The 11,493-nt window shown below is 54.2% G+C and overlaps 1 protein-coding gene across 1 annotated transcript; it reads left to right on the forward strand.

The window, feature by feature from the left end:
• The first annotated feature begins 159 nt into the window (after window positions 1–159).
• On the forward strand, window positions 160–8,692 carry LOC103903635 (AN1-type zinc finger protein 5). Its single transcript, XM_009284868.1, has 6 exons — window positions 160–460; window positions 1,585–1,758; window positions 3,227–3,320; window positions 4,058–4,176; window positions 5,862–5,972; window positions 7,845–8,692. The coding sequence occupies exons 2-6, from the start codon at window positions 1,608–1,610 to the stop codon at window positions 7,991–7,993; spliced, it is 624 nt and encodes a 207-aa protein (XP_009283143.1). The 5' UTR covers window positions 160–460; window positions 1,585–1,607; the 3' UTR covers window positions 7,994–8,692.
• The last annotated feature ends 2,801 nt before the right edge of the window (window positions 8,693–11,493 follow it).

An 11,493-nucleotide genomic window follows, 5' to 3' on the forward strand; every position in this document is an offset into this window, starting at 1 on the left:
CCGGTCCGGTTCCCCCCGCGGTTCTTCATTTCAGCTGGTTTTGCGGTAAAGCCGTGTGCCGCTCGGCTCCTGCTGCAGATCGCCCCTGGGCTGCTGGCTATGGGAGAGCTGAACTCTGTCCAAAGTCGCAGCAGTCGTCGCCTTCTCTCTCCAGGGACGCTCAAAATCAGAAGGACCTCCTGAAAATTTGTCCGTGCGTGGCAGCGGTTACCATCCAGTTAACTCCGCGGGGATTCAGCCTGCCAGGTCTGCTCCCAGAGGGTCCGGTGCGGAGGAGGCTCCCTTGGCTGCTGGTGCCAAAGGAGAGGTCGGTTTGGGCCGGGAAGGACTCCTGGGCTGGTAATGGGAATGCTGGTCTGAGCCCCGAGTGCAGAGCGGAGATTCGTATCACCCAGCTGAGGATAAGGAGGAACAAACCAGAGCTGATCCACTTCCATCCCACGGGAACGCTCCTGGGAGGGTAATTATTTCTTGTTCCTGTTGTTTTATTCCCTTGGCGGAGCAAGTTTTGTAGGAGTGTGAAAGAAAGCAGCAGAGTTAGCTGTGGAGTGGTGGATAGAAGAAGGGGATCGCTGCTGGGGTCTCCCGGTAGCAACACTGTGTCTTTGTGCCCAAACTGGAACCACCTGCACCGCCGCGGTCCCGCAAACATCCCCTTCCCTTCTCTACTGCCAAAGCTGGACCAGCTGCGGCCACGTTGTTCGCACACATCTGAATTGGTGTTTGTTGTTGCTGGGAGTTACTGCTTATGGTTCTGGTTTAAAGAGGTGCAGTGCAGTTTGGCCGTGTAAATGCTACACCACGTGCGGCTGGAAGGGGCCAGTTCCTGGGTCTGGAGGCAACGGCGTGTGATCCAGAGAGAAATTATTAAGATTCATTTTAAAAGTAGGTTTCGCTGTGTTTGCTGTTTCCCCTGGGAAGGTGTTCCAGAATCGCATCTTACTGCTGGAAAGAAACCTTATCCTTATTTCTAGCCTAACTATGCTAATGTTCCCCATATCCGCCAGCATATGTCAGAAAATACATGACTATGTCGAAACTGAGAGTCAATGGGTTCTTTTTGCATCACTTACATCATCTTCCTGAGAACTAAAAAAGTGAAACAGGCTTGAAATGAAAACAAACGCCGCTAAGTGCAAAATGTAACTAATTAGGCTGGATGCTGGCCGTTTGAGTGGCATTCTTTGTTTCAGTGTTTGCAGGAGTCATTAGTCGTGCTGCGATGGCACTTCTTGTTACCGTTGGAGAGCGGCTCGTGCGGGTCTTACGTGCGGGTCTTTCGCTGGGAGTTCAGGGAGCCTCGTGGTGCGAGGAGGGAGTACCGGGAGCCGCTTCCTCTCGGCTTTTCAGCCTGGCTTTGGGCAGCTGAGCCCTGGATGGCTCAAGGCCCCAGGACCCAGATCCTGTGGCTGCTTACGAGCCCTGGGTATACCTTGCTCAAGGGACTTGGATCGCGTTGTTGTGCACGTGCAGGAACCGGACTCTCTCGGGATCCTTTGTGCTCCTTCCTGATCAGCTTGCAGCGTACGGTGAACGAGCGCGCTCCGGCCCTAACAGCTGTCTCGTTTTTACTCCCGTTTGTAGCTTGGCGCCTTGGAGGAGAGAGGATGGCTCAGGAGACAAACCAAACCCAGGTGCCTCTGTTGTGTACCACAGGCTGTGGATTTTATGGCAGCCCCCGGACTAACGGGATGTGCTCCGTTTGCTATAAGGAGTTTCTACAGAGACAGCAGAGCAGCGACCGGATAAGCCCCCCAGGTAGAGGATTTTTGTCTGAGAAATCTATCTTAAATGGGTGCCTGGATGCAAACTGTGTTAAGCAACTGGGATAGGGCATGGTACTGGTACTGGCCACCAGCAGATTTATTCCCTCCTGGAGAACTCGTGTCTTTCCCTTTCCGTGTAGACCCAAGCCTCTAAATCAAAGACCCGGCACTTCTGTCCCCTGTAAGGGAGTCAGCTGTTTTCTTCCCAGTCCCAGCTGTTTGTGAAGCCCCGTCCCAGTCAGCACCTTCCAGTAAACTGTAAAACCTCACTTGCACTAACAGTGGCCCAGATTTTCAGCTATTACCTGCTCCCTGAGTTACGTGCTGACTGCTGGGAATCACGACAGATCCCTGAAATGACTTTTTATTTGGGAAGAATTTGACCTTTTGGGTTTGCATAATTTTCTTATCTTAACAGGCTTGACAATCAAAAGCAATGAAATAAAAGGCTTGTTTCTTGCAGCTAAACAGAGCTGACATATGAGCGAGCTGGGAGGCAGCTAGGTGCACAGAAAGGATGCTCTTTCCATCATTAGCAGGATTTTCTTTTGCTGAGAGTTTGTGCCGATGCCCCATGTGCAGGCTTTGCAATACCGGTGAGAAATGCCTTCTAGAGATCTTGCGCAGCTTTGTTCCCGAGCGTAATAATGGCTTTCCTTGAATTACCCACCCAAAATACATATTGGGAACCCAGCTCTTCCTGGCAAAGGGTTTTTGTAAAGACCCTGACTTAGACCCTCGGCTGACATAAACCAACATGTTTCGATCGAAGCCAGTTCCTTTCAGCAGATGAGGATCTGGTTCTTATACCTTGGAGAAGTTGCAAAGTAACGTCGGGTTCAAGGTATGTTGGTAACTGCAGCGCTTTCATTTAATGCTGATAGGAGAATATTTATGCTGATGTGGAGTTTGCTTTGCAATGTTGAGGAAAAGAAGGGGAATCAAAGAATGACGGAGGTGTCGCGGGTGACCGAAGCCAGATTTTACCAGATGTTAAAAAACACACGGTAGCGGAAGGCGTTCAGCACAAAACTCCTGCGAATAAACTGTCATCCCTCAAAAGGGAGTTCGCAGATCCTGAGGAGCTGAACAGATCTCCAAAAAGGAGGCCTGTAGCCCTCAGGAAGATGGGCAGCTACTTTCAGAAGGATGTTATGATCCTGATACAAGGAGTCATTCCTGATCCAGTGTAAGAACAGCTGCACTGGGTCACAGTGAGGTCCGTCCAGCACTGATGCGTTGTTCCCACAGAGACCTATGCACAAATTTGGAGGGGAGAGTATAAGAATAGGGGATCTGGGAATGATCCCAATTGGGTTGCGCCCTCCCAGCTCCTGGTAGGGAGCAGGAGGTTAAAGCCTACTGAAAGTGCTCGTCCCGCTTTCTCCTTGGCTGTCAAGTACCCGAGGAACTTGCTGACATTTTTAAGAGTTTACCAAGACTGTGATCTTGTCTCGTAGCAGCCAGTGGTCCCAACAGCAGCCCCATGGCTTCAGATTCAATTGCAGGGCAGCGTGCAGAGGGAGACTCCGCGCCTGAGGATGTGAAAGCCAGGTAGGGGCATAGTCTGTGGGGCGGGGGGATCTGCAGCCATGCTAAAAACCAGCCCTGGGACACAAGGGGTAGGCTCTCGTCCTTCATGTGGCCAAGGGGGTCTGTAAAGTGGGCTGGATCACTGTTCATTGTGACCCTGGTTTATCTGGAGGACTGAGATGTCCCTGATGATGATGACTGATGCGTAGAGTCAGGTATCAGAGGGTCGGTAGTAAATTAAAACCTGTAGTAAACTAAGCGGCATCCTGGTTCTCTTAGAGCCAGCGCACCTTGTCTGTCACTAGCTGTGTTAAACTGTTCGGTTTCAACTCAGCCCTAAGTGAAAGCGCCCGGTGATGATCCAGTCTGGAAGCTGCGACAGCAGGATTAGGGACTTCAGTCACGTTTGATAGGAAGGAAGATGGCACTGCATTGAGCTCTGCCATTGCATTACAGTCCTGACTCATAACTCTGTTTCCCTGTCCCTGGACTTGTTTGGATGGGCTGTCGCCTTGGCTTTGAGATATAACTGGGTGGAAAAGGAAACTGAGATCATCACAGATTCATTCTGTTTGTGTCTATGAAGAACTTTGATCCCAAATCTCAAGGGGAATCGGCCTGCTGTACTCCTGAGCTACCTCTGAGTATAATGAAATTAACTTTATGGGCTGAAGATCTCTCCCACGTAACTGTTCATCAAAGGAAAATACTTGTGTTTCTCTATGGTTTGTTTGTTTGTTTGTTGCAAATGCTCCCATTGCTCAGACTCCTGTGACCCATCAGATGACGGCCATGAGCATATCCAGAGAAGAAAACAGCAGTGAGACAGAAGAATTCATCAAGACAGAAGAAGCCTCATCAGCATCTTCCTCATCAGGTAGATGGTTTGGCCTTTGCACGAGTCTGAATGACGCTGGTCTTGCAAGTCGGTTTGAGCAGCAAGGACAAATACTGGCCACTAACTCCAGGGGACAGTTGTTACCTCCCGGCGGGAAAGGTACACCTAGCAGGAGAGCTAAGGAGAAAATGGTTTGTCTGTTTCTGAAACAGGGAGGAGAGAAAATGCTGTGCCCGAGGGCAGGCCGATAGAGATTGCTTTGTGGGTGGAGGGCTGCGTAGCTGCCAGCCCTCGACTCGCTGGCAGGAGGATAATCTTCCATGACGCCTATCCTAGTGAATGGCAGAAAGCCCGGAGCATCCCACAGCCTGCTGCACGGCTGTTGTTGGCTGCAGTTCCCTGCCATCTCTCGAGGGAGGAAAGGAGATGGATCCAGTGTCGTCTTGGGAGAGAGGAGACGTATTTGTGGCGGTGCCCAGGGGCAGCTGCTGGCCTGGTTGTTGTCATCCTGTGTGATGGGAGGCATACCTGCCCCTCGGAGGGGAGTGTTAACGCGGTTGCTTCGTTTGCAAAGTGGGTACCTTGAAGTGATAGAGGAGCACGGGTGTCGTTGCCCAGCGGGGCATCATCCAGTTGATGAGTTGCAGGGTGAGCCATTGTGTTGCAGCCGAGCCGTAGCCAAGTGACACCGCATTGGAGACACCCTCCTTTAGCTCAACTGTCAGTTGAACTACATGCTTGCATTCAAAGCTGAAAAAACTCCGAGAGTTGTTGGTTGCTAAAAAAAACCAGGCTCTAGTCACTGCACATGAGCGTGCATTTTGGATTTGGTAATCCCTGGCCTGCAAGCCCGGGAGACAATTCACAACAGGCAGGTGAGAGACTATTTGGTGAAAGAGAGGCTTGGAAGAGCCTGCCCCTTTCTTCTGACTGCGGGATTTTTAGAAGGTTGTTTAGGGTCAGATCCACAAAGCTATCTCTGCCTCTGACTGTTTGTCTCCTCAGCCTGATTTTCAGAGCGGTGTGCACTGCAGGTGTGTGTATCTGCTAGCAGTTGGAGCTCCTCCCTCCTGTTGACTTCTCTAACCTGCTTAGGTACTGTAGGAAATCCTGCTAAGCGTCAGTGACCTTTAACAATCTGGCTTTCAGAGCTCAGTTTTCCTTTTAGTAGATTAGAGGCAGTGATGACTATCTGTGTAAAGCATTCTGAGACCTACATATGAGGAACACTTACATAAGAGTCAGCAAAAATAATTAGTAGTACTTACAAGGGGTTAACTTTTTTTTTTTCCCCTCCTGCGAAGATTAACCCTAGGCTGAGCTGTGCAGTTGAGTTACTGTACATCAGCTAAGCTGTAGTGACTATCCAGACGCATGCTTAACCTATGGCAAGCACCAGGTAATTCTACTTAGTATTGCCTTTTCTCAGCAGGAGCTAAACGGCATCACGTACGCCTTAGCTAAACCGTAATATCTCCTTGGTGTTTCTGAGCCTTGAACTTAAGGAATTTGAAACAGAGAGAAAACATGAGGCTGTGCGAGGTGTAGATCTCTGTGGAACAAGGCAAATCTCACAGTTTGGGGTATGTCGACCAGGCCAACGTGCACAGAGAGGTGCCTGGCACAGACCCAGAACCGGTAGGGCCTCAAGCAGCTCCTGTAATAAAACGAATGTGTTGCTTGGTTTATCAAGAAGGGTAGCAAAACTCTTGCCTCTCTTTCAGGTACCCTGCTTGAAATATCCCAGAACACAGCTGAGGGCAAGACAGCTTCAGAAAAACCGAAACAGAAGAAAAATCGCTGCTTCACTTGCCGGAAGAAGATAGGGCTAACTGGTAAGACCCTGGCTGTGGGGGAAACTTGCCTGTGGCCTAACTAGTCTGGTTTCAGAGCCCTGCGAACAGATCTCCTTGCGCTGTGATACTGCCTGGGATCAGAGGGTCGGCGTGGGTTGGTGGATGGAGGTACCCCTCCAAAAAGTACTTTACATCCGCAAGAGGTGGTGCTGCAGGGGAGGTGGGAGGGGAGCTCCGACCTGTGAACAGTGCTGTCCGAGGCAGCCGCCTGGGGAATCTGCCGCTCACTGTCGGGGTCCCTGCCAGCCCTTGGATGCAGGATTGCAGAACTGGATGGAGCCGTGCCTCTCGGGTTGTTTCTGCCGCTTGGCAAAAGCTGCTTGTAGAAGCAGAGGCAGTGCTCGCTGTGGATCTAATTCTGCTCCTATTCAAGTCAGCGGTAAAGCTTTCATAATAGTGACGTGAACTGAGTTAGACCCAAACTGAAAATCGCGCTCCAAGACTCATCCCATTTGTTGATGTTGCTTGACTTCCGCTGTTAGCTTCCTGAGAGCAGGATGGCTCTCAGAGCTCAGCCTGTAAAGCTGAAGAGAGAGAAGTGCTGGGATGGTGTCAGGTGACTGGTATCAATGGGAAAACTGCCCCTGGAAAGGCAATTCATGAAGCAATTAACTTGGCTGTGGCTTGGTAATAAAAACATCATTCCCCTAAATTGACTCTGGCGTTTAGTGTCTCCCTGGAAAAAGTTAACTCCAGAGCTGCGCAGGTCATGCTGTTCCAGCGGAGCGCTCGCCTCTTCAGCCTCCTCGGTGTGTTCAGCAGCCAGGGACTGCACACACACAGTTCTGTTTTCATCGATGTAAGCTGCTTTGGCGTGGTCTGGCCCGGGAAGTTCGACCAGTGCCTGACACTGTGGAACCCGAGCTTGCCTGGATATTTGAGGGCGCTGTCACAGAATAAATGTGGGTTTATAAGCCTAGGGCTGGGCAGGGTACTCTGTGCCCAGCCTTCAGATCTGCAGGGAGGATTGTTTTCCTGGATGAGTGTTTCCTTAAGAGCTTCAAACTGTGAGAAGTTTCCGCTCCTTTAGGAATCAACTTGCAGAGAACGCCTGCGAATTCAGGGCATTTAGGATGAAACGAGTTTTCTCAAATAGGAGTAAAACTGGCACCTTGTAGCAAGGGGTTTGTGGTCTTTACAGCCTGTAGTTGGAAAGATGTGAAAGGAAAGAGCGTGAGTCACTGCCGGCGCGACGGGGAGCTGATCTGCCGTCTTGCAGCAAACCCCCTTCCTGCTCCGTGCCTCAGTTTCCTTCCCAGTGTGCTGTGATAACGGTAGCACTTCAGAACAGCATTATCTCCAAGTGAAGTGACTAAATTATGAATTTCGATGCCTAAATAGCTCAAAAGTAATCCTAACGAGGTGAAGGTTTTGCTGCTTGCTGGCTTACTGTTGGTCAGTCCAGATGCTGTTGCGTGATGCCTGGGGAGCCAAGTTGGCTCGGAGGGCTCGGCTTCAGCTCAGGCTCCCTCCTTGCAGCCTGGGGAGCCTGGTCTGGATTAGCAATCTGGCACTCTGCAGTCCCCGGCGTGTCCCTTGTCCCCGGGGAACGCGGAGAGCAGCTGCTCTGGGAGCGTTTCCCACTGCCGTGACAGCTGGGGCTGCCCAGAGCATGCGTGCGCTCACGGGAGCAACTAAACCAGAGGAAATCGAAGAGCAACCCGTGGTCTTCCCCCACACTGAGACTCCCTTTCGCCTGTCAGGGACAGTGGTCCCCCTCCCTCATCTGACCCTCTTTCTGCATTAGTGGAGTTTCCTGGCCTGGCAGGAAAGAGTGGGGGCCCTGCCGCCTTCCTGTCCGGCTGGACGGAGACTAACGCGGCTTTGTCTCTCTGCTCTTCCTCCCTTCAGGCTTCGACTGCCGCTGCGGGAACCTGTTCTGTGCCATTCACCGGTACTCCGACATGCACGCCTGCCCCTACGACTACAAGGCAGAAGCCGCCGAGAAGATCCGTAAGGAGAACCCCATCGTTATTGCTGAGAAGATCCAGAAGTTGTGAAGGGGGCTGAGCAGCTCCAACTGCAGCCAGGTGGCCTGCTGCTCCTCCCCTTCCTCCCAGCCTTCCTCTTCCTCCCAGCCCCATCTGTGGTGCGACAGGGACTCCAGCAGCACACACAAACCAGCGCCCGGACACGGAGATTCCTCACACCCCTTTGGCAGAAAGCTGGCGTTCCTTCTCTCCCTTCCTGCCCCGAACAACAGCCACAGCTCAGCTGATCCGTTCTCGACCGGCTTCCCAAGGGAAAAGGGACCGTCCAGCCCCACTGCTGCAGTGCTGAGACCCTCGGACTTGTCTTCCGCCGGGGCGGTTTGCATGGCGCGGGCAGCGCGGCTCTGCCGGGCAGCCTTTCCCTTCAGCTGGCAGCTCCGAGTCCTGCGAACCACCCGGGACTCGCGGCTGGAGCCCGTGAGCTGCCGCTGGACTTGGTTCCCTCTGCCCCGCCGTCTCTTTGTGGCGGATGTAAAACCGGGAGCTGGGGAATCTGGCAGCAAGGCTGCCTCCTGCTCCCTGAGAGGTGTTCCGCCTCGGATGCAGAAAAGAGGATTCTGTAGTTTTAACGCCCCCAATACCCCTCCCCTCCCTTTGAGACGCTGTTGTTGAAGCACCGGGATGGTTAAGCAGCAGAGTACCGGCACAGTAAAGTTATTTGGTGGCTTGAAGCGACGTAGACACGCTCCAGCCGCAGGTCAGGACCTTTAGGGAAGTACCGCTCGCGGCCTCATGCCTCTCGCCACGGGGAGGGAGCCGGCCTGCCAGGCTTGCTGCAGCCAGGGACGTGGCTGGGCTGAGGGACACCCTTGCACCAGCCTCCCGTGCTTCAACGCCCCCTGAATAACCGCTGGCCGCTTCCCAAGCGAGGTTTGTTGTAACACAGCGGCGCCTGCGCCTCTCCTCTCCCCTCTGCTCCCTGCCTTCTGCCTTACACGATTCTTTCTCATCGGGGTTGTGCACAAAGCTCAGATCGCCAAACCTCCTCTTCCTTTCCCGTCCCTGCGTGCAGGCGGGCGGCGGGGACCCTGCCTCCCCCGTGGGCCTCGCTGATACTCGGTGAGAGCCTTTCTCCCCTACGAGCACGTTGGCTCGGGAAGCCCACGCAACCGCTCTGCTCTCCCGCCTGGCTCCTTGTCCCCGTGGGATGAGAGGCAGGGCCAGATCCCCGGGAGACGCTCCAAAAGCTGGACAGGGTGATCTGGGGCACAGGGAAAGGCATGTGGAGGGCTGCAGGGCACGTGGAAAGTCACAAGGAGGGTCCTGGGGTGCGCAGAAGCGCACGCGGGGGCTTTCAGAAAAGCCCATGGAGAGCTCTTGGCCGACTGAAAGACTCGTAGAGGTCTTGGGGGTGCTGGAAGACTCAGGGAGGGCTCCGGGGTGCAAGGAAAGGCAAAAGGAGAGCTTTGGGGTATACTGAAAGCACTCAGGGGACTCGAGCACCCTAAAAGGCACCCGGAGGGCTCTGGGACACACACACGTGGAGGGCTCTGGGGTGCAGGGAAAGCCAAATGCTGGGCTCGGTAGCACTCCAGGAAAAACACGTGGAGGGCTCTGGGGCTGTTAGAAAGAAAAAGGTTCGCAGCGAAAGGCAGGTGGAGGCTCCCGGGGCGCACCGAAAGCCACCTCCACACCACGCAGGGTCTGCACCCGCCCCGGAGGACCCCGGGGGGACTCTCCTCCCTGGGGACGCCAGGAGCGGGGCTGCGGCCGCGGGGCTCCCGGCAGCCTCACAAGCAGAGAAACCCGGCTGAGTCCCGGGGGGAAAAGCAGCAGCCTCTGCCCCGCTTCTGGCCATCCCACGCTTCGGAAGCATTTCCCTCGGCATCAGCTTGTACAAAGGCATCGGAGAGCGGGGCCGCAGGGGCCAAACCGGCAGCCGGGGGAGATCACGGCAGCTCCTTCCCAGTGCCGGTTTCCTTCCCTGTTTATGGCAATTCTGCCCCGGTGACTGCGGGGGGGATCATTCCAAAGGTCTCGTTTTTCCTGTCTGATTTCGGCCAAAGCGGTGCGCGCCCTGTGGCAGCTACCGTCATACGGCATTGCCAGGAGGATTCGGACCTCCCAAAATGATGCAAATCCCCCCCCCACCAGCGCAGAGCGGAGGCGAGGCTGGCTCTTGCCAGCCTTTTCCTCAGGTTTTTGCTTCTGGGCAATACCGGCGTCACGTCCGGAGCACGCGAGTGGCGGCACGTTTTAGTGCCGGAACGCACCCGGGCCGTAAACGCGGTCCCGGCGGTGCGGGGCGAGGCTGGATTTCACCGTTGAGGTTTTGGCTGAGAACGAGCCGTCACTCTTGGGGCTGGGGGGGGGCGGAGGAAGCCGTGAGAAATTGCAACCACCCCTTGCCTTGCGTTCGCACGAAGGTCGCGAGCCCCTGGGGAGGGGAAGGGGCTCCCATGGATGCAACGGGAAAGCCCACGTGGCAAAAGGGCAAGCCGCCTGCTTCTCCACCACCTACCTTTTCCCTTTTATTTCCTTCCTCTTCCCAAGTGTAAATACTAATACAGTCTAGTTTGCTTGGATGCTGTGGATGGTTCGTTACGGGAACGGATGTGTCGCACGCCGGTGCCGCCTCAGCTCTGGGCTCTTCTGAGGCGGCTGTGGTGGCTCCATGCCTCAGTTTCCCCACGGCTAATAACTAACCGTGCCCGGTGCTGGCGGGGGTTAGGAGCGCCCCCCACTCCTGGCACCCAAACTCCCCGTTTCTCTTCTCACCACCCCGGTACTTAGGCCGTCGTCCCAGGGGGGGGTGGGGGGCATATCCAGCACCCCTAGGACCCCCAGATTCCCCCTTTGGTGGGGGAGCTGCTTCTTCCAGGGCTGGAGGGGGACCCCACGGTGCTCGTCTTCCACTCTGCCAGGGGAATATTCTGTAGATCCCGTACGCTCTTGAGGACAGCCCGAATGCCAGTCCTCATTAGAGGCTCATGTTGTCCTATCCCCAGAAGATCATGTGGAAGTATTTGCCACAGGGTTATACATTTTATAAACAGCAGGTTAGCCATATAACACCCTACTGAGATAAGCGGGTATTATTAACTTCATCTTACATATGGTGAAATCAAGCCTAGAGAAAAGCAATGGCAGTTCTAGCTCTTTGGAATGGAATAGAGCAAAAATGTTGGGATCTCCCTTAAGTTAGCTAAGTCTTGTCCACTCACTAGTATAAACCCGTGGTTCACTGGTCTTTCCAGCACCATATTCAGACATGATCAGTTAGGGCATGAGCCCCAGGACCCTGCTTTGAAAGAACCTGAAGACCCACTAGGTAGTTGTAGGCAGGCCAGACACATATAAGACAGACCATTTCCCATGCTGTATAGTGAAATTCCAAATTCTGGCACCCAAACTCCCCGTTTCTCTTCTCACCACCCCGGTACTTAGGCCGTCGTCCCAGGGGGGGGTGGGGGGCATATCCCAGCACACCAGGCCCCCCAGATTCCCCCTTTGGTGGGGGAGCTGCTTCTTCCAGGGCTGGGGGCCCGCGGTGCTCGTGACCGCACCGC

Source organism: Aptenodytes forsteri, unplaced genomic scaffold, assembly GCF_000699145.1.
Source record: "Aptenodytes forsteri isolate BGI_AS27 unplaced genomic scaffold, ASM69914v1 Scaffold391, whole genome shotgun sequence".
Lineage (NCBI taxonomy): Eukaryota > Metazoa > Chordata > Aves > Sphenisciformes > Spheniscidae > Aptenodytes > Aptenodytes forsteri.